Source organism: Prunus persica, chromosome G5 (genome assembly GCF_000346465.2).
Source record: "Prunus persica cultivar Lovell chromosome G5, Prunus_persica_NCBIv2, whole genome shotgun sequence".
Lineage (NCBI taxonomy): Eukaryota > Viridiplantae > Streptophyta > Magnoliopsida > Rosales > Rosaceae > Prunus > Prunus persica.
The window spans coordinates 783,998-811,655 of record NC_034013.1 but is presented as its reverse complement, the minus strand read 5'-3'; the positions used below and the strand labels follow the sequence as shown (position 1 = coordinate 811,655).

The window sequence follows — 27,658 nt, the reverse complement described above, 5'->3', positions numbered from 1 at the left end:
ATGGCAATGAAGAACAATTGTTTCAAACAGAGTAACTCAGATCATATTCTATTCTTGAAACATCAGAAAAGGGAAGGTAACAGTTTTAATAATCTATGTTGATGATATAATTATTACTGGGAATGATAAACATGAAATATCTCAACTATAAGACTATTTGGCTACTGAGTTTGGGATGAAGGATCTAGGTAGACTCAAGTATTTCTTAGGGATTTAGGTGACCCGATCGCAATAAGGCATATTTCTCTCTCAAAGGAAATCTGTCTTGGACTTGTTGACAGACACGGGAATGCTAGATTGCAAACCTGTGGACACTCCTATTGTTCAGAATCATCATCTTGGAGAATCACCAGATCAAGTTCCAACTAACAAAGAAAGATACCAAAGGTTACTGGGAAGATTGATTTATTTGTCACATACTTGACCATACATTGCTTATGCGGTGAGCATTGTCAGTCAATTTATGCATTCTTTAAGTGAAGATCCCATGAATGCAGTTCTTCGGATGCTTAGATTTTTGAAGTCTGAACCCGAAAAATGACTTATGTTCTCAAAATATGGTCATATGAATATTGATGGTTATTCAAATGCAGATTGGGCAGGTAACAGATAGAAAATCCACATCGGGTTACTTCACATTTATGGGAGGTAATTTGGTGACATGAAAGAACAAGTAACAGAAGGTTGTTGCTTTATCCAGTGCAAAAGCCGAGTTCAGAAGCATGACTAAAGGGATTTGTGAGCTCCTTTGGTTAAATCACTTTAGCCTCAAGCTTCTGTTTGATGAAGTGTTGATCCACCTCAACATGACTAAGGAAGTTGCTTACTAAACTTGGGTATAAAACCTACATCCACAATGAATCGCTTTTGTGACAACAAAGCTGCTATAACTATTGCACAGAATCCAATTCAACATGATTGCAGTAAACATGTTGAGGTGGATCAACACTTCATCAAACAGAAGCTTGAGGCTAAAGCGATTTAGTTTTCTTTCATGAAATTTGAAGATCAATTGACAGATATTTTGACAAAGGCGATTTCCAGTAAAGAGTTCCACAATTCACTGGATCAATTGGGCATTGAGACATCTATACACCAATGTGAGGAGAAGTGTTGACGTGACTTATGGATCATTGACTTACTTTCCTTACACACTAAAGATTCCTATTATAATTGTAATTAATTTACTTTAATTCCTAATTTTCTACTATAAATAGAAATAAAAATTTTTATTTATAAAACTCCGTTGTATTATAAATATGACCTCCTACAAAAAGAGGAATACACAAAATTCCTTCAAACAGATATTCTCTCATATTTCTCATATTTTAGCAAAATCAACTAATAAATCACCATGCATGGGAAAGTTATATTCTCTCATGTGGAGAACCAGTTCACAAATTAGCCTACATATATGACAAATTATTGCATCCACTAAATAAAGGCCGACATATATGATGATTATAAGTATAATCAATGCGTGCCCCAAGACAGAAACACATGAATTAATGCCTACAGGAACCAGACGCTACGATCTTCTGGCTACATGCTTTCCACTATGACGGGGCACCAAGATACGAGGCAAGCCGCAATATGTCACTGAAGACTCCACCAGCTGTGACTTCGGCACCAGCACCAGGTCCACGAACTATTAGGGGCTGCTCTTTGTACCTTGTTGTTGTGAAAGCAATGATATTATCTGCCCCAGATAATTGAGCAAAAGGATGATCATTCTTGTATGTTTGCAGCTTCACTGCCCCTTCCTCATTGACCATGTCGACCACCCCAACGTATCTCAAGACCTTCGGATATCACAAAGTCATCAGGAAGAAGAATAATCATTTAAACAAACCAATAACGAAAAGAAAAAAAAAAAACGCTTGTAAAACTAGAGCAGCTATATAATATTGGGTTGGCATATTCCTGCACAAAGAACTACAAAAATAAAAATATTCAAATTTTCCCATCCATTATTACCTAAAAAACAAATCCAGAGTACAGTTACTATCACAGAGTCGGAGAGAGACATCCACAAACCCATCACAGCATGTCAGACAAAATGGAAGAAATAATGCTGGGTCAAAGGAAACCAAAATGATATTGTTCTAATATTTATAAAAATTAACAATTCTGAATTCTTTTCTTCCTTAATTTGCTCATTGTAGATGGGATACCTCCAAAAGAAGAAAGAAAAATAAAAAGAAATTGAAACATTTTAATAGCCAGCGGATGCCCAGTAGACTCTACACAACTACCTGGTCAATGTAGGAATCAATTGTGGCTACTTTCAGATAGGTCAAAATTGTGGGTATTAGACGGGAACCAAGATAAGAAATGCATTTCAGAGATACTTACTTGTCCAGCATCCTCAGCTATCTGTCTTTTCTTAGCTAAGTCATGATCGAATTGTGGAAGTTTTTGCATAAATTCCTCTGCCGATGCACTATCCTGAAAACAGATCATCCAAAACTCCACATCAAAGGTGAAATTTTGCACTTCGCGAGGTATATTAAAATATCATTTTACCTTCAATGGTTCTGGCACAAGGCTTTCAACAGGGATGTCAGAGAGTTCCAGTTTAAGACCAGATTCCCTAGCAAGAATTATCACCTGCATTTGATGGGATACCTTAGGAGCCAAATCTTACCACAAAAACAATGAAGCAAAAATCATGATAGCTCAGGTTGGAGTCTGGGAGTGGGGGCCAAAAGCAGTACAAAGACGTTGAAAATCTTTGTTAATAATACAAACTACAGCGTCTCATATTTGAATAACTTAAAGCCGATTAAACGGACAAAACATCATCTCATTAGAAGACTCCATAATTTACTGGACGAAAATTTAGCACATTGTACCTTTCTACAAACATCTGTTCCAGATAGATCATCCCTGGGATCCGGCTCAGTATAACCTGCCCGCTTTGCTTCAGCCACCACCTCACTAAAAGTTCTTCTTCCTATAAAGTTGTTAAAGATATAACTCAAAGTCCCACTGCAACAGCAAATCATAAAGGCAAGACTTGTGTTAAACGCAACATAATGTGTGCATTTGGGAACATCAAGATTTTAAATGCTTAAAACAAGGAACTACTCTAGTATTATTTTCAATTTTTGCTAAGAGAAGAAGAAAAAGTACACATACCTGAAGATGCCTTCAATGCGCAATATTTTGTCACCAGTTTCAAGGAGACCTTGCAATGTATTGATAATTGGCAGACCAGCCCCAACAGTAGCTTCATAGAAGTAATGTGTATAGGATTGCCGTTGAAGAGCTCTTAACTTCAAATACTGAACATGGACATAAATAATGTCATGACTCACGAAACCCTCAAAGTTAAAATCATATGCAAGATATGCACAATATTATTGCCTCCTCATAATGCATTAAAGTTTTACTTATTAGTAACTAACTTATATTAAGTGAACAAACTAGCTCTTAGTATATGTTACCACTCTTCTCAATGTTGGAAGAGGTCCCAAGTTCAAATTCCACCTCCCCATTTGTTCCGAAAAAATAAAAATACTTATATTAAGTATGAGTTCAAACAGTAATAATAGTTTTTTATTTCCTGCAAGTCGATTTATGGCAATGCTGCAGGGGCACTGAAGAAGATCAAACAAAAGACTCATATAATATTAAGATATGAATATGAAAGTCCAAGTGTTAACTCATTAAAATCCCCAACAGAAACAAATGTAACAACCAAATTTGTACCCACAAAACAAAAACAAAAAAACATAACAACCAAGTTGGGTATAATTCCCACCCCCTTAGTTTTTATAAATAAAAAAAACTGTGTGTTTCAACAAAACAAACTTTGAGCTCTTTCACATGAAATTCAATTCAGGCAAACTCTGTGATCTTTCAGATTTTTTTTAATAAAAGTAATTCACATTAACATTGCATCACTTGTTGCACAGACATTTCTGACAAATTTATGTGTACAATTATTAGAATAATTACACATGTAAGTTGGCCGCTATTATCACAACTATGTTCAGAGAACAAAGTACAAACCAATTCTCTCCTAGACATATAAAACGAAAGCATTAGTGAATAGTGACCAAGAATCACCAAAGGGGGGGGGGGGGGGGGGGGGGGGGGGGGGGAAAGGGAAAAAAAATTGGGGGTTTTTTTAAACTTGAACAAAAAAAAAGTGGGGACCAATGATGACCATGAGCACAACTTGATAACTGTGTAAATAGTTTGCAAGGAAGATAAACCAGATTCAGGGTTTTGGTACAAAACCCCACTTAATTGGGTAGATGAATTGATTAAGGAAATGGAAGATGTTCTTTCTCAGTTACTTGAATTATATGAATTACCAAAGAATTTGCAATTAGATAACATCACCATGATAAAAACGTCAAACCATTTCCATGTATGAAACAGATATTACCTGATCAAGTGGTCCTGAATTTGCCTTCTTGTTGGGGGTGACTACATGTATTCCTTTCCGCAACCAGTCATAGTAATGGCTTGCAATACTAGAGTCAGCTGTGCAGTCAACCAAAACAGTATTCGGAATAAAATGATTCCCATGTATATGCTGCACAAATTTTTCCATATCTGCCACCACTCCTTTCTCTTTTTGGAGTTCTTTCCATCTAGATAGGTCAATCCCACTACAATAATAAATAAGAAAAATGTAAATTCATGGTTATGGAAATAATGACCATGATATATGGACTAAAAGTATTTGATCAATCATTACCAAACCATAAGAAGCATCAGGTGGCTTCTTTTCTTTTGTTAAATTAATATAAAAAATACAAAGGAAAAGGTTGGTGGCAGGATGCACATATGAAATCCTAAAAGAAAAAATGGGAGAGCCAACTTTTAAGCTTCAGCACAGATTGTAATAGGACCGTCAGAAGAGGCAATTTCCACTACCACGTTGGTCAATAATAAATTCAAAAATTTTGCATTAACAAACATGTATAAATTAGACCACTACCATTCCAAGGTGTAATTTAGATGATATGAAGCATATGATTTAATAATATTTCTTTGAAATCTTTTAACTTACGCCTCACTCAAAAGCATTGTCCTTGAGCCAGTGATTCCCATAACACGCAAATCAATGTTAAACTCTTCCTTGAGGGTAGCTGTCTGCAAAGATTAGAAATATTCAGTTTAGTGATTCACCCAACCCAGTACAAGAAAACAAAAGCACTGTGTCCATTAAAATTTTGGTTCAGAAGCAAGCAGGCAATATAAAACTCTGCTACTAAAGACAGAGAGATGTGTGTGTGTGTGTGTGTGTGTGTGTGTGAGAGAGAGAGAGAGAGAGAGAGGCAACATAAAACTATGCCAAACTTATATCCTTAATTAAAATTAGGAAAGGGTTTGTAAAACTAAATGTTAAATTGTTGAATGGCTGTAAAATGTTTTTGAGTATTAATTTGACTACACTCTTCTGTGCACAAGCAAACCACACTTCTGACCACATACACACGAGAAGAATGGATTGGGCATAACTCAACATCTTGCTCTCTCAAAACTAAATCAGACTAGAATAGGTACTCGTGTGCAAAAACCAGAAAAGGCCTCCAAGTTAGCACACAGAATGATAAATCTGACCAAGTTTAGGCTCTTCTAAGTAAGCATGTAATAAAGAATCATGCAATTTCATGGACATATGACACCACAAGTGCCTAATTGTACAAAAGACTGAAATAACAGAACAGCGAAAATGAAGGTACCTGATCCCTTAATTGATCAAGTAAAGTTCCACCAATCAGACCGGGTCCGATGATGCCCATTGCTATTGTGGTTCTTGAGAGATAAAATCTAGAGTGGACAGCTCTCAGGGCCCTAATACAATCCTCCCGCTTTACTACTACAGTAATATTGTACTCAGAACAACCTTGAGCTATGGCACGCACATTAATGTTTGCCTGCATTTTAAAAACAATTTAGATCCCTCTTTATTAGGGATAATGGATTATGATAAACATTTAGAATCAACGACCACAGAAGAGGATACAACAGTATACGAACAACCATGAATTGTTAAATTAAAATAATAGTCTGACTTATTGATAAAATTAATAGAAATATAATAAATCCTTAACCTTTGCCAGTGCATTGAAAAGAGTTGCACTAACTCCTGGGGTACTCGCCATTTTTTGGCCAACTGCTGCCAGAATACTACAGTTTGGAATGACTTGAACCTGAGAGGGGAAGAGAAGTACCGGCAGAGGTGCCACAAATCAGTACGTAAAAAGATTGAAAATGATAATCTAACATATACGAATTGAAAGAAACAAATAAAAATGCAGTGCAATCAAAATTTCAGTCATGGAAATAAGCTAGGAAGGAAATATACCATTCATAAGGAATCAAACAAATGAGAATATAAAATCATTACATGCAAGTTAACATTCATGTCACCAATTTCAACTCTTTTTTATAACTCTTTAACTGAGCCACATACATAGTGAGGGTCCAACAAGGTTTTTCATGTAATGGTATTGAGTGCCACCTAATCTAAGATGTGCAAATCTCCACCTTGGTCCTACTTACTATATGCCTGCCTCCAACTTACTTCCTCAAGTAACATTGCCAACCCAACGACATTTCCCTGCCACTAGCCTCAATTACAATTATGATGTATGCAAAGCTGATTCTGAGAAACAACTTTAATAATAAATTACCACTGAGAAAAGAAAGGGCTACGACAGTACAGCCATTTTCATCATTGTGAAGCAAACCAATGAACCAAAATATTAAGTGATTATCAGTAAAATAAACAAGAAACTAATTGTCAGTACACTGAGAAACCTGGTCAAGAAATTCAGTCAAATAAAAATTAAGCACCTGAGAAAGGCGCCCAGCATTCAAAGCCTCACGAAATCTAGACTTCAGTAACTCAGAAACAGCATTCACTTCCTTTTCAGGGACAGCAAAGCACACAGAATGCTCACTACTAGCCTACAGTGAACCATCACTAAAAACATTAAGCATGAAAATGTATACGGTTTCGACATACTATGAACTGAATATAGCACAGAGGATGATGTAACCTGAGATATCATAATAACATTAGCCCCGACATCTTTTACGGCACTAAATATAGTACTGGCCGTACCAGGAACACCAGCCATTCCAGTCCTGGGAGAGAGAGGGCAATGTTAAAAATGGGGGAATGTACATCTTTAATTCAAATGCAACCCAATCACAGTAATGCAGAGCTCACCCTTCAACATTTACAAGGGCCAAGTTGTCTATTGTGGCAAACCCTTTGACAAAGGACTCCAAACCCTGACCATCTTCATCCTCAGTAGAGCGACAAATTTTTGTTCCAGGTACCACGAGATTGAAAACATTTCGTATTATAATTGGAATGTCATATCGCATCACTGGGATGATGGTGCGTGGATGCAGAACATTTGCCCCGAAATAAGACTGCACATAGACGAATATTCTATGTTAAATTTGTGAATGTACCAATCTCAGAAACTTCAATAGTGAGTAATGAGGTTCACCATTTCCCAGGCCTCTTGATAAGACAACGTCTTAAGAATCACTGCCTCACTGACTGCAGATGAACATTTCTTATTGTTTAAATCCCACAGTAAGTCAGTAACATTTCAACATTCTTAAAAGGCATCAGCCAATTATTATCACAAAACAAAACAAAACAAAAATATGTACGGTTGTCATTGTATAGAAAGTTACTTTAAAATGGTTTATATGTGATAATGTTTACCAAGTACAAGGGCTATACAAACCTTTTCTGGGGTCTGCACTATAGACTCCATCAACATCTGTCCAAATAGTGACTTGACGGGCCCTGAATAGAGCACCCATGATAGCTGCGGAGAAGTCACTTCCATCTCTCTTCAAAGTAGTAGGAATATTTTTAGGTGTGCTAGCAATAAAACCAGTAGCTACAATTGTTTTCGATGGATTTTTGGAGTACCATATCTCAAGTCTCTCTTCGGACTCCTTGAAATCAGGATCGACTTGATTAGAACTAGTAGGGTTCACAATAAGGACTTCCCTTGTATCCATCCAATTGCAATCCACCCCATTCTGCAGAATGAAATAAAAAGAATAACAAAATATATTAGTATATCAGACAACTACAAAAAGAAACATTTAGCAAATGCTCTTGAAGAATAAGCATACCACCACCAGACCTTTCTAACAACACAGGACAACATCTGAGCTGACCATAACTCTCCATGTCCTACAACAAAATCTGTAAAAGATTCTGTTGCATGACCAGCTGCCATAAGCATGCATATTAGTCAATCTGATACGATCCAACCTTAAGTTTAACCAAAATTAAAAGATCCATTAAGAAAATTAACAAGTAAATCTAGATTAAGTGTCATATAAATATTACTAGACAAAGAACAAATTCTCCATAACACATGAATTGAGGATGTAAGTTGGAATAAGGCAAGTGCTTTACCACTAGGGCACTAACCCTTTTATTTATATTCAGCCATTCTGTCGATGTATTGTGATTAACCAGGAAGTGAAATGGGAAGGATTAAATAAGTTATTAATCCCACTACTGAGAATTCAGAAAAAAGAATTAGTCTTTCTCTGACAAAGAATACTAGCTGATATTCATATCGAGAAAACTAGGTGTCGACACAGATACTGGGCAGGTAAGGCTATTTATTCCCCCTTATCGGTGATATAGCCCCGATATTTATCAATATCAGACGATATTTGCCAGTACCAGCCAAATACCCAAGAAATTTATTTTTCGTTTTGCAGGTAATTGAAGGAAAAAGATGTGAATTCAAATGAAAAAAAATTCTAATCACTGTCTAAGATCTGTAATCAAGTCAAATAAGAACCAAATTACACCTTAATTGAATACCCATCTACTATGCCAACCACTGAATCAAACTAAATACCCAAATAATCTAAAGATTCTAATCCAAATACCACCAAAAATCTGACTTACCTTTGTACTCCAATGTTGAAACAAACTATGCATAAGCATAATTATGCATAATTTATCCATTCTAATCTAAGTTTTATTTTCATGTGCGCAGATTATATACACGTACATTTCGTTATATGCACATCTTATACTAGTATATTTTGGATTTATTTGTTTAATTACATTCATCAATAATGTAATTAACATCCAATGAAACTTTTATTTCAAAATTCCGTGTTTTTAAGCCAATATCTGTCTTTTCTGACAGATTTACCTAACATGATACCAATATATACCCTGAAACATCCATAAATTGAAGGCCCAATACTATCTGCCCCAGCCGATATTTTCATCCTTGAATACAAACACATACACAACCGTAAACATGGAATGTTTGACTTATGCGGGGAATTGATAAAAACACACACCAAATTTACGTTCTGCGATAATCCATTTGAGAGTTCATACAAATCAGAGAGCCACTAACATCCCGATGTTTTGTGGAAAATAATAAATAAATAAAGCATATTCACATAACATTCCAGGTACAACGTGAGAGAGAGAGAGAGAGAGAGAGAGAGATCTAGTACCAATGTATATTGCTCGAAGCATCGCTTTCAGGTTACTGATGTCATGATTCAATTGTGCTAAGAAACTACCAAGTTCATCCCCATCAAGTAGATCACAGGCTGTTGATCTGTGCTTTTCTAAAACAGCATCTAGTGCAGATAAATAGGAATCGTCTCGTGACTGAGCCTTGTAGATGAGATCATAAATCATATCTGTTACCTTTGACATTGCAGAGACAACTATAAACTTCCTCTCTGAATCATCACTAAGAACTATTTTTGCAACATTCTTAATTCTTTCTGAACTTCCCATACAGGTACCACCAAATTTATGAACAGACCAAGTGTCACCTTTGGGAAGCTGAACTTTTTCAGGGGATGTGTTTACTGGAGTATCTACTAATAAAGCAATGAAAATTAGAGTTAGATGAAAACTTATACATACAACATCCTGAGGAAAAAAAAAATTTGGTTATGGAAAAAGGAGAGGAAATGAACCTGTAACTGATGCAAAGATCCGGCTTTTTAGCGTCTTTTTCCTTTCCAACCCAGAAACAAAACCCATTCTGGAAAAGACAACAAACCTCCTCGTAAATTACTAAGTAATTTAAGTTAATCTGAAGTATTGATTACATGGAACAATGAGTTCATATGTGGTTGGCATTAGTAAAGCATTTTTTATTCTTTTTTTTCACTAGTCAAATAAACTTACAACACTAAATTTTGAAGTGAAAAAGGTGAATAATAAAACATGACTGTTTAATTGTACAATAAAAAGTAAATTTCTGAGAGTAAAATGCAAAAATTGTGACGGAAAATTAAACATCGGTTCTAAGAGCACAAACTTACGCTAAGAGCTTAATAAAAACATGATAGTTATGATCCGTGATAAAATTCTTGAAGGTTGGAACTTGGAAGTGCCTACCTGGATCATGTTAGTTATGATCCGTGATAAAATTCCTAACTAGTCAAAACAGAAAGCATGAATATCAAAAGAAAAATGACAGCTTGAAAAACACCAAGCAAAGAGCAAATACATAGTCATTGAGGAAACTCAATGCTATCTAATACGCACGCGCTTGCATACATAAGAAATAAAAAACTAATAAGTAATTAACGAAAAAAACCATATCAAAACTAAAATTAGAAAAATAAGAAAAGGTCACCAATAGCCTTTGGAATTTGGAAACAATTCCAATACTTAGGTCCCATTTTCTGCTGTGCTTTCACTCATCAGTATACCAATTTTGAAAATTTTAAATAAAAAACAAAAATCTTTGAGCACGATATGAATCTTCAGGACAAATTAAATAATTCCATCATTCCAGAATGGTAACATGAAAAATCAATATGGAAAAACAGTTCCACTTTTTAGATAGAAAGGCCTTCCATTTTCTCGAGAAACAAACAGAAAAAAGGAAGAATGAAGAAAAACTGACTGGGTATCGAAATAAGTACCTGCAAATAGGAGAGCGATGAGGGGGTAGAAAGAATGCATGGCATTGAGAGTAGCAAATCTTCTTCGGTTTGACATCGTGGGCCAATGCGTTGGGGGAGAGAATGTGGCCTGGATTAGAGATCGCTGAAGAGAGCGACGCCATAGCCTCTCAAAGAGAAACTCGAGTCGGGTCAGGAGTTTTTGTTGGGTTTTTAGTGAGTCTCAGTTTGGCGGCTTCGGCTAATATACGGAGGCGAATCGCGATCAAAAATGGTAGGTGGGGAGGGATGCGGTGCGGCGTCTAAACCTGTGGGCAGGATAGTGATCCATTTCAGCAGTGACACATGGCAGATATTTTAAAGTTTGATTTATATCAATAGTAGCTCATTTACCAACTTTTAGTTACCAACTAGTGTGACAAAGTCAAGGGTGTCGTTCCTGTACCACACCTTCTTAAGGTCCTATATGCCCATAGAGTATTAGAAATAAGGGAATGCCATTCTATGGGATTATTCTCAATCATTTTTCCCAAGTTCCTGCGGTTGCTTGGACAGCCTCCCTCATAAAATTCGTTCCTCGATCAGTCATGATGGATTCGGGTAGACCGAATCGGTGGATGATAATCTTTTTGATGAATTTTAACACTTCAGCTTGGGTTACTTTCTTTAGTGGGAATGCCTCCACCCACTTTGTGAAGAAGCCGGTGGCCACCAAGATGTACTTGTGGCCTTTGGACGACTTCGGGTGAATTTGACTAATCTGCCCAACATTTGAAAGGCCAAGCCTTCACAATAGGGTTCATAGGCCCGGCCGAAACATGTTGAACCGAACCATGCCTTTGACAATCTTGGCATCCCTTGGCATACTCGATGCAATGCTTGAGGATAGTTGGCCAATAATAGCCATGTCTCCTCAAAAGCTATCTCATCTTGATGCCGGCTTGATGAGCTCCGCATATGCCTTCATGGACTTCAGTCATGGCTATAAGTTGTTCTTTCTTGCCTAAACATTTCATAAGTAAGTCATCAGAGCCTATGCAGAAGAGTGTCTCATCCCTTATCACATAATATCAGGCCATTTGCCGAACTTATTGGCTATGTGGCCCATTTGGGGCTTTCAGATATGATACTATATCTTGCCTCCAATCATCTAGCATTACGATTAGTACCCTGACTTCCGTTGGAATCCCTCTTTCAAAAACGGAGGAAAGAGATCGTTTCTCTACCTTGAAAAGTTCTTCAGAAAGCCTTTCGGAGATTTGAACTCCTGATGCTAACTGGGCCATGGCATTGGCCTGAGAATTGTGTTCCCTCGGTAGTTGAGTGAGTGTCACTTCATCAAAATCCTCGATTATTTGGCTAGCTAAAGCATGATAACCGAGCAAGGCTTGGCTGGTTACCTTGTAATCCCCAGATAATTATTTCAAAACCAACATCGAATCCCCAAGAATAAACACATTGTTTATTCCGAAATCTCTCATGATCTCCAACCGGATGATCAAAGCCTTATATTCGACCTGATTGTTGGACCAATCAAAGTCCAGTTGGAATGAATTGCGAGTTCAAAAACCTTGAGGTGATTCTATGATGATGCTTGCTCCACCCATGTTTGACGTTCGAGATCCGTCGAAATAGAGACGCCATGGAAATAGACTCAACGTGTTGACCGAAAAATAGTCCATGTCTTCTATTTCGACACAAAGGTGAGCAGCCAAGAAATCAGCCAAAGCTTGTCCCTTGAAGGCCAATTGTGGTACGTAACGAAAAGTAAACTCAGCCAAGGCCATCGTCCATTTTCCTATCTGACCTCTAATAATCGACCGAGTAAGCATGTATTTTATCAGGTCAGTCTTGTCAATTATATGAACCGTGGAAGGCAACATGTAGTGCCTCAATTTGGTTGAGGTGAAATACAAAGCCAAGCAAAGTTTTTCAATCGCAGTTAGAATTCGGCTAAGATAATACACCGCTTGCTCCTTCTTATCATCATCGTTGTCTTTGGCCAAAAGGCTTCCGATGGAATTTTCTAAAGCCAAAATATAAAGCTTCAAGGGTCGGCCTCGTTTTGGTGGAATGAGCACCAATGGTTTAGTCAGATATTCTTTGATGGAATCGAAAACCTTTTGGTGGACTTCATCCCATCTACATTTCTCTTCCTCTTTGAGTTTTAGCAAAGACGAGAAAGGCTCGACCTTCCCGGTTGAATTAGCTATAAACCTCCTAAGGAAATTTATTTGGCCTAGAAAGCTTTGCAACCTTTTCTTATTTTTAGGGGGTGGCGCATCAATGATGGCCTTGGCTTTGTTTTTGGCTATCTTGATCCCCCTTTGGTGCACCAAGAATCCTCCGTTGACATTCGACGGGGTGGCTGCTTGAAGAGCTTGAAATCTTCCGTTGTTGGTAAGCGTTGCTCGACCAAGTCATGGCTCAATCCATGCATCTCAGTGTAATCCCAAGCAAAGCAATCCTTGAATTCTCTCAAAAGCTCTTCCATTTTGGTCCGAAGTTCTGGCTCCATTAGGCCACTAATGTAGATTGGCCGATGGTTGTCTTTCATTCCTAGGTTGATCTCCAATAACGGATCTTAAACTTCCGCCTTTGAATCATCCATCCCAGTTGGCGCCAACTCAACCTCCTCGAGTTCAAGTGCATCATCTTCTGGACCTTCGTGGAGGAATTCCACCAAATGAGCTGTGGACCCATGTTGAACAGCTCTCTCGGCCCAAAAACCATATAGTCGTCTCAAAATGTCTTCCACCGCGACTCTTTTCTCTTCCTCGATGGTTCTATCACTCATTAAGAGAGAAAAAATCAGCCATCCTGGGGCGCTCCCTATCTGCTTGGGCATCATATGCCCCTAAGTCTATCAATTTTTGGGCCGAGACTCCCGGAGGTCTGCCGTTCTTATCTGACCCTATGAAATAAAGAGAACCAAGATCATCCTCGTAAAATCTGGCCTCCACCGCATTGGCCGAAGCCATGAAAGGCCGTGAGTAAACCTGAACTAGTCCAACGCTCCTATCCTCGTGCCAAAATTGTAAAGTCTGATGAGGTTAGGAAGGGACACACATACTTTCGTAGATCCAATCTCGACCCAACAATGCACTAAAATGAGTCGTTGTTTTTACCACGAAGAAGGCTGTCACCCTGACTTTTCCTCCTACTCTGACTTGGAGTGGGATGATCCCCTTTGATCTTGTGGTATCTCCCACAAAGGCACTGACCGTTGTCTCGGTAGGGATTAATTCATATGAACTCTTCTTCAATTTCTTCATCACCGAGGCTAGGAGGATGTTCACCTTAGCCATTGTGTGAACTAGAACTTTGATCACTAGAATTCCATCAAAATAAGCACTCGCGTACAGAGGTTTAAGATGGGAAGCCATCCTCTTGGTGGGCATTTCATAGCACACCTTCTCCGGTATTTTCTTCTCTAAACCTGGCACAACGATTTGAGGCTGAGCTACCTCTGTCTTCGGGATTTCCCAAGTCACTTTGATTTCCTTTAGTTCTCCCATCTGAACCATGGATTCAACTTCATCGAACATGTCCCCATCCATGGAGTTTGGTTGACCTGGCGGAGCTTCGAAAAATAACGAAAGTGTGACGACCATGGCCTCAACTTCATCGAAGTCCCCAAACTTCACCTTGGCTTTTCCCACCTTCAACTTATTATCTAGTTGCTCCATAACTTCTTCTGTAAGTTCTTCGAAATACTCATTATCGCCATGCTCTTCATCTTCCCCATAAAGCTTTTCATCATTAGCCAAAGTGTCTTTTGGGTTTTCTGAAGCTTCTTTAGCCTCAACATTGGCCATTGCCTCAGCTTTTTCTTCCGCCTCGGGTGTTTGAACTAGGGGTGGGCATCAAAACTGGAAAACCGGAACACCGAACCGAACCGATGAAAAAAAATCAAAAAAAAAATCAATTGACCAAAAAAGTCAACAAACCGGACTAAACCGGTTCCAGTTTTACACCGCACCGGATTGGTCATTTTTTTTTTTTTTTTTACAAATTTTTAAAATCTAATGCTATATTTTACATTTTATAATTACTATATTTCCAAGTTCATCTTCAAAAAATATCTAAATGTATGAATTGGATTATTTGTTAATTTTTAAGCCAAAAAAATAAGTTATTTATTATATATATATTTAAATTTTAAAAAACATAATTTCTTTTTTTAAAAAATTAAAATAATAATAAAGTGTCAAAATTGGACCAAAACCGGTTAGAATCGAACCGGCGATTTTTGAATTTTTTTTTGCCTAAACCGGACTAGTTAAATAGTACCGGTTTCGATTCCGGTTCTAGTTTGAGGTGAGAACCGGACCGAACCGGACCACGCCCACCCCTAGTTTGAACATCGACCATAACTTAGTCCTCTTCTACCTTTGGCTTGTCTTCTTTCATCTGGAGGCTACCCCTAACATTCCTGACTATTTCATGGTCATTCTCTTTTTTCTCATCAACCTCAGGTGGTGATACCACCTTAGTCGCTACTTGACTTTTGAGAACTAGAGGCTTGGCCTTCAATTGAACCCTCCTAGATTTCTCAATTTTTGATGGCCCATCATCCAACCCCTTCATTGGCCCACTGGATTCGGCCTTGGTATTGTTTGCCTCAAACGCTCCAACTCCAAGATTGGTTCATCTAAGGTTGTTATCACAACTTGACCATTTGCTCATTGCCGACGAATCTTTCTTTCTTCCGCCGCTACTACCTCCAATGAAGCCACAGCATCGGCTTTGGCCAACTCCAAGTCTTCCAGTCGAAGCTTTTCTCGAAGCTCGACTAATCGGTTAAGTTGGGCTTGCCTCTCATTCGCCCACTCAAACTCAGCATTACATGAGGCAGCATATTGCCTCTAAGCCCTTCTTGTTTGAGTTTTGCTTAAAGGTATCAGAGGAAGCTTTGAACCTCTACTCCTATACCACTGACTTGCCTTGGTGTTTGGCATCTTGAACGTTGGAACGCCATTACCATCTATTGGGCGAGGTCTTGATACATAAGTCACCTCTCGATTTTTTCTTTTCCCACCGAAACCAAAATGCTTCTATTTTGGTTTCAGCTTGGGTTCAGCGGATCAACATCCTCATACCTTAGTGGCATCAGTTGATTTCTTCTCTTAGGCTGATATTGTGGCCTCTCGTACTTATCTTGATGCTCATGTAATGGCCGTTTGTTTGGCCTTATCTCCGTTATGTCCCTTGGGCTATGTGGGCCCTAATTCTTGGCCGAACTTTTCATCATGTTCTTCCCAGCACTTTTGGGCATAATTGTTTGGACTTGCTCATTGGCCAACTCCCTAGTTAGTTCTCTGGATGGTTCCTTGGCCTTTGGTGGAACTACCTCAAATGAGACCTCACATTGACATCGGCTGCATAACACAATAGCCTTGAGAGGTTCTCCCCTAATTGGAATCTTTTTATCTAGAGCCTTGGTCATTTCCGGATACATCTAGTAAGATCCACCTGGGTCTCCCTTGCTCTTCTCTCAGCCATTGCTTTTCCAGAGCCACCCAAGTCCAACTTTGGTCGAGGCTGATATGGTATTGGGAAGTTTTCATTCACCATGTTGGCCTGAGCATTAGCAAAAGGATTTTGATCGACGCCCATGATAGCTTTCTCTGGAAATTTCAAGACTTTTCGATCAATGAAGTCCTGCACAACATTTCAAAAAACAAGGCAACTGTTAGTCGCATGAGACCATACATTATGTCATTTGCAAAAAGTCTTATTTCTAAGTTCATTAGCTGACGGAATATCATGACCATTAGGCAATTTTATCATCTTTTCTTTTAAAATTTGGTCAAAGATTAGTTTGGCTTTCGAAATGTCAAAGGTATAGGACTTGGTTCCAACTCCCTTTTGTGAGGTTCCGCTAAACTTAGAAATCTGGACCGTCATTGGCCTCTGATCCTCGGAGGCTTTGAACAAAGCCTTGCATACATGTGGTCCACTAACCACGATTTCAGCCAAGTTTATTCTAGCTGATTCTTCTTCTTCCTCTTGTAAAACTTCCTCATTTCTTTCCTCTGAGTCCATATCTTTAACATCCACTACATGGACAGCTATGGTTCTAGATTTGGAAGGTTTTGGCAGATCTCTATAAAAGGTTGGCTGAGATGTCGGCCGGTTCTTTTGTTGTTCCTCCTTTAGAAGAGCTTCATATCGATCCACTTGATGTAGGAAGTCGTAAATATCGCAAAACCCAATATCTTCAAACTTCTTCCGGAGATCGAGCAATAATTCACCTTGCGCCAACTTCGCGAACTCATGTTCAGGCATGTTGACCGTACATCTAGCCCTTGCTTCTCTGAACTTCCCCAAGTATTCTTGGACTGACTCATTTGATCCTTGACGCATCTTGGCCAAGTTAGCCATCGAAACCTCTGGCTCTGGCTGATAAAATTGTTCGTTGAAGATTTGCTCTATGGTCTGTCAATTTGGAACGGAGTTCTGAGGAAGTTTGACATAACATGAAAAAGCAGCCCCCGTGATGGTACTTGGGAATAACCTTAATTTTAAGGCCTCACGATGTCCGATTTCAGCACATTGAGCTGTGAATCGACCAATATACTCCACGGTCGACTAAAGTTCGTCTCCTGAAAATAATGCAAAGTCCGGAACTTCGAATCCTCATGGAAACTCCTCTTGATCAATATGCTCCGGATAAGGCCTCTGGTAAACTGGTCTACCAATCCTCCTAGCATGAGGCACCATATCTTGGATCATCTGTTTGATTGCCCCTCGATTGATCGCTTGGTTTCCTAGTAGTGGATTATTCAAGTTTGCTTTCCCACCAAGATTATTCCATCCACCGATTCCAGCGAATTGGTTGATAAGAGGTCTATCGAAGTTGACTCCTACCCCCCGGTGGACTTGTAGACAGAATTGGTTAGAAACACAACTTTTCAACAACCAACTCGATAAAACCTAAATCCTTTTCAAAGGAAAACAAGTTTTCTGGATATTTACTCAGCCAGTTCCGACACTGATATTGATTTCCAATTTATTTGCATCAATTGAAGTTGTTGTCCTCAATCACATTGCAAATTATGACTGCCACCAAATTCTCCCCAAGTCTTCAAAGCGATGATCCACGGTGATGGTGATCCGTTCTGATCATATCTATTGATCTGACCCACTTTTGTTTACTTAATTTATGTTGTTTTTTTCCGTTTCTTTTGTATTAGAGAAATATTGAAGTCCTCATTTGTCTTGAATGCATAGGAAAAAAAACCTATATTGAACCAATTCCACATTCAATTCACAGTCATTTTGTTTAAAGTCAGTTTCTTGAGGCTCAAGTTACTTTATTTTCATTCAAAGTCTATTAGGGTTTTACACTGCTAATAGCGACATGCTTGCAATCTCATACAATCTCTTGCCTACTCCTGAGGCTAGTAGACTTGGGGTAAACAAATATATTTAAGTTCTAACCATAGGGACATAATTTTTCACACATTTCGTTCATTCCCTCATTTAAGGTTACATTGGGACATAATTTTTCACACAATTCATTCATTCCCTCATTTAAGGTTACATTCGAGAAAGGTGCACCTCATTGTAATGGTTCAGCGTGACTCTTGAATTTGAATAGGCTCAAGCATGACTCTTGAATTGACCTTCATTAATTTTTTTTTTTTTTTTTTTTTTCAAAGCATATATAATGTCCCCTTTTTTTTTGGGTCGAAATATACAACGTCCTTCACAAGGAGGTAAAGTGGAAATCTGAGAAATTATAATGAAAGGCTTCAAGAGGCTTGGAGCCATTAATCTCGAACAACAATTATTGGCCAATCTGTTAACCCAATAGAGTAAGTTTGAGCTTCTGACCCAAAAAAAAAAGAAGTTTGGGCATATACTCAGTCACAGGTGAAGGACAATTGGTCCAATATCGGATAGAAAAACTACCATTTAAATTAGAGAAGAAATATTTCCCAGCTAAACGTATTTCAAGCAAAAGGAAACATTTGGTAACTTTTAAACTAATAGGATTTCCCGTATGCAACTCGCACAATGAACAAATAGGATTTCTCTGCACAATATATGGCCTGTGATTATAACATAGCGCTTCTGGATTCTTACCTGTGCTGAAATTTGCAAATTCTACAATTTCATGCTCCCTTGTATTGTAATGAGGGTGAAAGTTCTAATGCATGATGTAAAAAGAACTTATTTCCTCCTCCCTCAACTCCCTTCCACCTTCAATAACAATTAATAATGCCATCAGATGCTTCAGATATTAGCATGACCTAAAGAATATTGCTAGTCAGGGTAAGATGCAATGTTTTTATTACAAAAATGAATATCATAAAATGGTACATGACAGAAACTGTAGAACCAACATGGACCAGCTTTGCACTTGGAATGGTGAACCTGCCTATACCAATAATAAAAGCTTATGGTTCAGCAAACTAACCAAAAACCACATAATTTACAACCAATGAACAAACTCTTACAGATTATTCACCAGTGGTGTCTGATTGGATTCTTTCAAACAAGCGATATATCATAGTAGACCTCGACATCTGAGGTTCCCTCTCCAGGACAGCAATCACATCCTTGACAGATATACTCCGAGCCACCCTTGTTTGAGGTGTGATAACTTGGTTCCTTCCACATTTTCTAAAAGTCCCTGCTTGAAAAAAAACTGCAATTAACAAAGCCTGCACAGAGGATGATTACTCCAGAAATGCACTACACAAAATAACTATAAAATTAAGACAGTACACTTATACACTACAGCTGTTAGATGAGACTGGTTGCAAGTAAACATATGATTGTTATACATAATATGATTGTGAATTTGAATAACATGATTATACTGCTCATACATGCCTAGAATTCCAAAACAGGAAAAGAAGAAAGAAACGTAAAAACATGTAATTAGCAATGAGAATGCAGAAGAAGCCTAAAGCTACAAGAAAACTCCGGGAGCACTCAAGTTTCCATAATGTTCTAACGGGTCTACCTGAATGAAAGGAAAAAAGTTTCAAGAACAAAGAGTAGCGAAGAAAGCTCCCCAACCTCCACATGGTTCAAATTTTAACGGACATAGAACTTGATGTGCTTTTGGATTTTGATTATTCGAATATTTGGGGATAACATTTTAAATGTAACTCAATACATGCCTACTCAGCCACTTAAATGAAATTAGAAGTTGTATTATGTTACTTGTGCAGATCCAAGGTGCTGGAAATCCCCTTGCTAATACAACTTCAAGAATTAGCTCTAGGAAGCTACAAAATTTATATCTAAAGGTAATGACTATGGCTACTAAAATCTTCAAAATCATGATCTGACAAACATTCAAGCTTAATGACACTAACCAGCTGCAGCAACTGGAGTTCCACCTCCCCTTTTCTCTGCTTCCTGATTGTCCTTCATAATTCTTCCAGCTGTTGATGTAGGCTTGCGGTTTACATCTTTACCTGGTTGGGACCCAGATGCCACATCAACCCCACCTTCACGCTTTTGCCGGGCTTGCTCAGCCATAAGTTGCCATTTTGACAACATGTCATCCCCTCCAACAGCAGCTCGGGCAGCAACATTTGCTGCTGTCGTCCTCATTTTGTCATCTTCCTCTTTGTTTGGCTACATCAAGCCGAAAGTTACAGAAGAATAATCTCTCTATTCATTCCAGAGGCAAAAATATATTGCTGAGCAGAATTCATACCTTAAATGATTTGGAGCGACCATCATCTTTGTCTTTATCACCATCAACTCCATTGTTAACCTCAGGCTGTATGCAGTCATATTATATACTTCGAACTAATAAAATGCGCATACACTCGTACAAAAATACTATATGCATGCATGTGTTTAGCACACTAGTAGTTTAAACCATGTGTACATTGTAGAAATGACAATATAGAATGCTTAAAGATGCTCACTTCATTAAGCCTTCGAAGCTTTTCTGCCTCAGCCTGCTTTTTTTCAAATTCTTCCCTAGCGTTCTGGTTGAGATTCATAACTTGTTGCCGAACATCAGAGGTAGTAATAGTGTGGTGTCTTGGTTTCTCAGCATCAACCCGCTAGCATAAGGAGATTCACTCAAAGTCAGGAAATATATAATAAGAGAAATATTGTTCAGCAGAAAGAAAAAAAAAAAATAGAAATATACCTGCTTTGACAGTCTGATCAAATTATTTATTAGTCCCCTCATTCTTTCCTCCACACACTGAAGATTCATTTACCTTGGAATAAGATAACATGCAAGTTTATCACAACAGAAAAAGAACTAGAAGCTAGCACCTCACCAGTGACAAACACCGCTCCACGTCATTGCTTATACTTTTCAAACCACATTTGACCACTGCTAAACCAACAAGCATAAATTCCAAATATCAAGCTCTGTTTGTTATTTCCTTTCATGACAGGAACAAATACGGAATTTTAACATTTCAATGATAAAGAGATAAGCATAGAGTATTAACTAATTTCGGCTAATTTTTTCTGCAAGGGAGCCTTCTGCAAAATCAGCCTTTCTTCTTCTTCTTGCACAAACTTTCGGGATGCTTCTGAAGCTCGACTATCCTCCTTGGGTCCAGAAAACAGCTGCTCTTCCTCTTCCTATTTTTTTTTTTTTTTAAATTCAAAGGATTATAAGCATGTTTACTGAATGATTGTCAATGGTTCACTGAATTAGCTAATCCTCCACGCAGGATGATTTGAAAATAACAAAATACCATACCCTAAGATTAACTCCACTAACAGCAGTGACATCATTCAGTTGTTCAATGCTTTGATCCAAAAAGTTCCCGGATAATTTTTGCTTCTTACTGAAAGAGGTCCAGAACACAATGTGTAAGGATTTAACAGAAAGTTTGTAAGAAGCAATTGAAATCATGCACAGAAAGCGATAACATCAATGTAAATCTATTTTACCTTGATGGCGGTGGTGAGGAACCAGGTACTTCAAGAGGCTTCTTTTGGCCAATAGAAGGCTTTTTTGGAGGTGCTCTATTACTAATCCCAGCAGTTCCAGAGGGTATTCGATGGCCTAACTGGCATAAACAGAGAAGCAGAAAATACATTAGTCCTTAATAAAGTGAAAAGATATTCATATCAAGTAAAACACATGATCTTTTAAAACAAATATTTGCATGCAGCACAAGTAAACTATGAAATTACTCCATCCAAGACATTTTTTAATATTACGGTTGAACGTTGAGACCTGAGTGGCACAATAAAACAATACAATGCGGAAAAAAAGCATATTGTTATGAATTTACATATATAACTACACCTGCAATACCTGTTATATGCCATACCATATCGACAGTGGTAGAGCCACTTGATGACCATGGATGGCTATGGCCCCCAATTTTTTTAAAAATTTCTCAGTATATGCTACAGGATTATGAAACATACGTACAATGCCTTGCCAAAACTTCCTTATATGACTATGTATATACTAAAGCGAAAGGTTTGGGTAATGGAAATGTAAAACCACGGAGATCATCTACATATATACAAGAGCTTGTGGAACCCACTCTGAATTGTATCTCAATTATCTGAACTGTTTATTTTTCAAGTCTTCATTCATAAATCACCATTGACAAAAAATTTGATAAAGAATAAATCATTAAAGGATCTAATTGTCAAGAAATAAAAATAACATGGTATTTCGGAAAACACACTGAAATTACTATGATTTAATCAAATGGTTAAAATATTCACCAATTTGGGTGATTTTTTTAGAGATGATCTTAGAGGTCATACCTAAAAACTGACGGTTCGGATCATTAAACTGCAATGCATACTAGGCTCTACAAGGGTGCCCCTATAATTTTCTTTTCGAGAATAACATCTATATATATACATATAGGCTTTCTATAGTAAGGATACCCCTATTTTCCTTACAAGAAGGCCTCTTGTTTATCCATGCAAAAAATCAGCTAAACCGGAAATTGTTTAGCCATTTTATTATCCACATTTTCATTTCAGTTTTATTTAGCGAACTTCGTTTTTTTTTTTTTTGGCACGTTTTAGATGACTAAACAACTTCGGATTTAGACAAAAATTTTGTGCACAGTTCTGATCATTGAAATACATTGTTTGGTAGCCCTATGAAGGATGTGTACACTGTTCTAACAATAAGGAGATCCTTAACATATAATAATTCTACGCATGTATATGCTGGAAGTAATCTTTCCCTGTATAAACTAATGTCTTTGTTTTCCTAATTTACAACATATATGTGACTAATTTCAGTTTATATATGGATCAAAATTCCCTTGAACCATTGGCCTCTATATTTTCTTATATTTAAAAACTAAATTTTCGCACTTCAATTCACAAACTAAAACTAAGATATGAATGCACAGGTCTTTATCCAAAACAAATTTTGAAAGAAAATTCCTGCTAAGACATAAGTTCACATTCTCAATAGAGTACTACTTTACACAAAAACACATCAATAAAAGCAAGGAAGTCTGCATCACAACCTAACAAATGCATATGTAGCAAAGAAGCATAAATGAAAAGAATGGAAGTACCGAGACATTAGTATCAACTTGCGTCATTATGGAAGGAGAAACAGAATTTGGGGGCACTGTGCCTGTAGAAGATGAAGTCACCATGCCAGATGTTGCAAATCCCATTCTTGAAGATTGCTTCTCTATAGACTCATCTGTTGAAATTCCAGGTAAAGCACTCCCCTGCTCAAGTTGAGCAGCAGAAGCAGAAGGCAGTCCTTGTTGATTAGATAATGGGGGCTTCTGCTGCTGCTCAGCAGTCTGATCAATTGGTTCCTGTTTTACATAAGACATTGATGACACAGGACCGGGATTCTGCTCCTTATTTGAGGACTGCCGAGGAACTGAATTCTGTTGTAAATTTGAATTATTTGTAAAGTGAGAAACAGATCCACCCTGCAGTCTACTAGGGTCATTCAGAGAATTTTGCCTCTCCAATTTTGACACATTAGTGATGTTCACACCCTGTGGTTCCCCACCTGACTGAGTTGAACCCATGCCTTGATGTTGTGGAATTTGCCTCAGTTGTGAATCATGAGGTTGCTGCTTGAGAGGCAATGTAGAGGTATTGATACTTGTCCCTGAATACGGGTGATAATTACCACCAGTACTTCCATACATGGCAAAGGATGATTGTGGATAGTGCAACTGTTGTTGCTGCTGCTGCTTATTAAGGATTTGTGGAGGGCCTGAGGAGCGCTCCCTTTCTTGATTGCCAGCTACCGCACTAGAAGAAGGCATTTGACTGACTTGCATTCCATGAGAGTCTGACGGACGTTCTGCCTCCCGCAGTTTTTTAGCACTGTTTTCGATGACTGAATGGCTTGAATCAGACTGCACTTGAACTGCTGAAGAGGGAATGTGTGATGGGTCTGTGGGAGGGTTGGCGCCTCTCTGATGAAGTGCAAATGAGCGAGGATCAGTGAACGGTGTAGAACCTACACTAATAGATGGCATCCTAGGAGGTTGTTGCTGCACTGAAGACTGAGGTGGTAACTGGTGTTTAGGAACAGGCTGCAAGGTTTTTATATGCTGGTTTTTAGCTTAGTTCAGACATAAGTACATTATTAATCTATTAAAATAATATTAAATTCATTATATACTTACCTGTGATTGTACTTTCATTACTGCCAATTTGAGCATCTGGTCCCCAACAACACTTCGAATGTGCCGGACAAAAGCATCCTTTGATATTTCATTGTTCTAGAATAGTTGAAATAGTTAGAAATCATAAAAATTAACAAAACACACAACACAATGATTATGTGTGTAGGACCCACCTTCAGTTTACCAAATAGAGTAGTAAGTTGCATGGCTCTGTCTTTATCAAGCTGGGGCAATAAGACAGGGAGTAACAGGCCAAATGGTACTTGTTTACTGCGATTCATCGGGTTGCTTGGCTGCTCCGGGATCATTGCCTGTTGACTACTCATCTTCTGAAGCTTTAAGTACTGAGATTCGCTTTCTGGAGTAGGTGTTACGTCCTGCTCATGTTTTGAGATTGGAATTTTCCCAGAAATCGGTATTCCAGCTGTTTCAGGTTTATGGAGGGGTTTCTGCTCTGCCTGCCCTTGTTGAAGATCACCTTGGGGTTGCTTCTGGGGCAAAGGAAATTGATTAAATTCATGTGAGGCATCCTTTTTTTGTTGTATATTCTCAGCACCGGACCCATATTGCTTTAGCTCCATTTCATATGAATGCATTTCTCGCTGTTGCGCAATTTTTTTGTCATGTTGCGTTTGACAAGCTGTGTTTTCATCCTGAGTAGCAGTATGGAACTGCGGTAATGACTGACTAGAAGTGTTATTGCTTCCTTGAGACAAAACTGCTGCACTATTCAGTTTCACATGTTACGTATAAACAATGAGTTCTGGGTATGAACATAAGCAAAACCCCAAGACAGTTAACAAGAGATTATGGGTGTAACAGTTAATCAAAATTTTCATACATTCTTGGGAAGTTTCTTGTTATGGTTGAAATGAACAATAGATCTTACGACAGAGAACAATTCAATGAAAAATTCATTTCAAATCACTTCTGATATTCTAGGATCAGAAAATGCCCAACAAAAAGAAAAAGTGATGATGGTGTAGTAAGTAGAACTGGAATAGGATGAACAAAATAGAGACAAACTAATGACCAAGGTACATTAATATTAGTGTCAACGGAAATATTGAAAGTTCTAAAACACAGAATATCAATACGATGAAACATCAAAAGAAAAAGAACAGAAATTATGAGAAAAACATGGTTTGAATAATGCATCAAATTATGCTTGTTAGTTAATTATCTACATTTTTACCCAAAAAAATAAGAGAAAATTGAAGTGCATGTATATGAGCCTTGTATGATTTAAGACAGATACAACGAACAATGACAAACCCTGCTATTCAAAATAAATTTATTTTAGTTTATAATGATGTAATACAAACTAACATTTGACACGCTATGTGGTGTTATCTTAATACATCGTCAAATGTTTCTTGTGATTGTTATTTTTCCTCACTACATTACCTTTTTTGTGCGGAAGAAAGACGCATTCAAAAGGCACTATTTTTCACTCAAAATAGCTTAACTTAGAGGGGTCTTGGATATTCAGGAGCCACTAAAGAACAAATTATATCAACTGATTAGTTTAATTCTCATTATGACAAGGTTTCGTTAAAAGGTTTTCTTTTTATTTGAAGTTTCATTGAAAAGAGCTATCCTGGACAATCCAAAGCAAATCTACATCTTCATTCGTTCACCTTTTGATTGGATCATTTTAAGCACACCATTTAACAATAAGCAAAAGCCTCACGACCAACTTAATTCCAGCATGGCAATGGGATTTTTGTAAAAAAAAGTAATGGGAACAATTACTATTCTTTCTAAATCATACTGAAAAACACATGCTCAACACTGTTAAGATAAAAATATATAAGGTCAACAGGACCCAAAAAACGCCTCACATGTTCGTTCCAAGAGATATAAGAATCACATCAAGCATCAAAATGACAAATTTAAGCTGTTCCATCCAAACCAATCATGCTGTCCGAAATTAAAACAAACACCAAAGCTAACTAATTCTCAGAATTAATAAATTTTAACAAAGTGTTCAAAGGGTAAACTGCAAAGAAGGTTAAGAGGGATACCGGAGTCTGAATCAGACGGCTGCGAAACAGACACATCTCCTTCTATGTCCCTGTTCAGAGCGGCCTGGAAGGCCTCCACATCGGCCCCCGAATGCATGGTTTCATCCTTTACACAAATTTTAAACAAAAGAAAATTTTCAGGATTTTAAATTCAAAGCTACATATTTAAATTCAAAGCTACAGATTGGCAGCGACAGAGAGAACCTCATCGTCTTCAAGGAGCTTCTTCATAATGGATGGGTCCATGATGAGATATATACACCACCACAAGCAAGTCTAGAAGGGCAATCTATATATCAAACAATAAAAGCAACAAAAAATTTTATAAAAAAATAACCAGTTAGCACCTAATAAGATCAACAAAGAAAGATAATTAATTGAGTAATTGAATTAAAATTAGAGTAAATATACCGCTTCAACAATTGACCAAATGCTGATACATATAGCACATCGAGCAATTTAAGTGTCGAAAAAGAAGAAGAATTGAGGAGGACGGGAAGAAGAACAGTAGGGGGAGCGCTGCAAAACTCGGTTCACAGCTCACGGGTAAAGAACTGAACAGAATAAGGGAGACGAAGAAGAACTAATCAACCAAGGAAGAAGAACTCAGAAAAGAAGAAAAAGCTGATTCTAATTCTATATTTAACTGAGTAGGAGCACAGGAGGAGGAGGAGAAAAAAACGACGAGGAGGGAAGGGGAATGCCTTTTAACAGTTACACACACGGGTGGGCATTTAAGGTTGCGCCTGACGAGCTGGGCTTGGCATATGAGACAGGCTATGGGCTATGGGCTGGGTTGATTCCCGTCGAGGTAAGCTATTGAGCCTTCTCCAACCCAAATTTTTCTCCTCAAAAAAATAACTATTTGGATTTTACCGGACTCAAATTTTTTTTTTCTCCTAACTTTCTGGACTCTAATTTTAAGTCCACAACTTTATTAAATTATTTAAGAATGGTTTAACTCTAATTTTTTTTTTTCATGGATAACTTTTCTTCATGTAATATTTTTAAATAACTTCGTAATTTAATTTTTTGAACAATTTGACCTAAAAAATTTGAAATTTCACAAATAGAATTTTATTCCAAAAGACAACACACAACATAATTCTAAAAAAAATA

General features: G+C 37.7%; 2 protein-coding genes across 7 annotated transcripts; both read right to left on the bottom strand.

Moving 5' to 3' along the window:
• On the bottom strand, positions 1,227–11,281 carry LOC18777206 (bifunctional aspartokinase/homoserine dehydrogenase 1, chloroplastic). 2 transcript variants are annotated; one of them, XM_020563893.1, is made up of 18 exons: positions 10,939–11,281; positions 9,979–10,046; positions 9,502–9,876; positions 8,148–8,236; positions 7,737–8,040; positions 7,491–7,543; positions 7,202–7,410; positions 7,029–7,116; positions 6,823–6,936; positions 6,078–6,176; positions 5,706–5,900; positions 5,030–5,112; positions 4,400–4,625; positions 3,142–3,287; positions 2,856–2,991; positions 2,527–2,610; positions 2,356–2,448; positions 1,227–1,802 (listed from the first exon to the last, which is right to left on the bottom strand). In XM_020563893.1, the coding sequence occupies exons 1-18, from the start codon at positions 11,079–11,081 to the stop codon at positions 1,557–1,559; spliced, it is 2,751 nt and encodes a 916-aa protein (XP_020419482.1). In that variant the 5' UTR covers positions 11,082–11,281; the 3' UTR covers positions 1,227–1,556. The 2 variants fall into 2 exon arrangements, with proteins under 2 accessions (XP_020419482.1, XP_020419481.1); XM_020563892.1 differs by having other exon boundaries at positions 9,502–9,879; positions 10,939–11,279.
• On the bottom strand, positions 18,821–27,253 carry LOC18776893 (transcription initiation factor TFIID subunit 4b). 5 transcript variants are annotated; one of them, XM_020564013.1, is made up of 16 exons: positions 26,951–27,253; positions 26,744–26,828; positions 26,540–26,645; positions 24,686–25,233; positions 24,513–24,608; positions 23,427–24,419; positions 21,814–21,932; positions 21,620–21,707; positions 21,363–21,498; positions 21,186–21,244; positions 21,050–21,106; positions 20,820–20,960; positions 20,603–20,668; positions 20,256–20,520; positions 19,386–19,561; positions 18,821–19,128 (listed from the first exon to the last, which is right to left on the bottom strand). In XM_020564013.1, exons 2-15 carry the CDS (start codon positions 26,783–26,785, stop codon positions 19,389–19,391), a joined length of 2,889 nt encoding a protein of 962 aa, XP_020419602.1. In that variant the 5' UTR covers positions 26,786–26,828; positions 26,951–27,253; the 3' UTR covers positions 18,821–19,128; positions 19,386–19,388. The 5 variants fall into 5 exon arrangements, with proteins under 5 accessions (XP_020419602.1, XP_020419603.1, XP_020419601.1 ...); XM_020564014.1 differs by having other exon boundaries at positions 18,823–19,306; XM_020564012.1 differs by having other exon boundaries at positions 18,823–19,561.

What these genes read in the sequence shown, in the direction of transcription:
- LOC18777206 (XM_020563892.1), bottom strand. Translation starts at nt 11,081, where the DNA reads ATGGCGTCGCTCTCTTCAGCGATCTCTAATCCAGGCCACATTCTCTCC. An exon ending in TTGATCAATTAAGGGATCAG is followed by an intron (nt 5,113 to 5,705) that starts GTACCTTCATTT and finishes TAATCTTTGCAG; the next exon opens with ACAGCTACCCTCAAGGAAGA. An exon ending in GAACAGATGTTTGTAGAAAG is followed by an intron (nt 2,611 to 2,855) that starts GTACAATGTGCT and finishes CATCAAATGCAG; the next exon opens with GTGATAATTCTTGCTAGGGA.
- LOC18776893 (XM_020564013.1), bottom strand. Translation starts at nt 26,785, where the DNA reads ATGGACCCATCCATTATGAAGAAGCTCCTTGAAGACGATGAG. An exon ending in AGCTCCTTGAAGACGATGAG is followed by an intron (nt 26,646 to 26,743) that starts GTTCTCTCTGTC and finishes ATTTGTGTAAAG; the next exon opens with GATGAAACCATGCATTCGGG. An exon ending in AAGTTGATACTAATGTCTCG is followed by an intron (nt 21,933 to 23,426) that starts GTACTTCCATTC and finishes TGTTTATGCCAG; the next exon opens with TTAGGCCATCGAATACCCTC.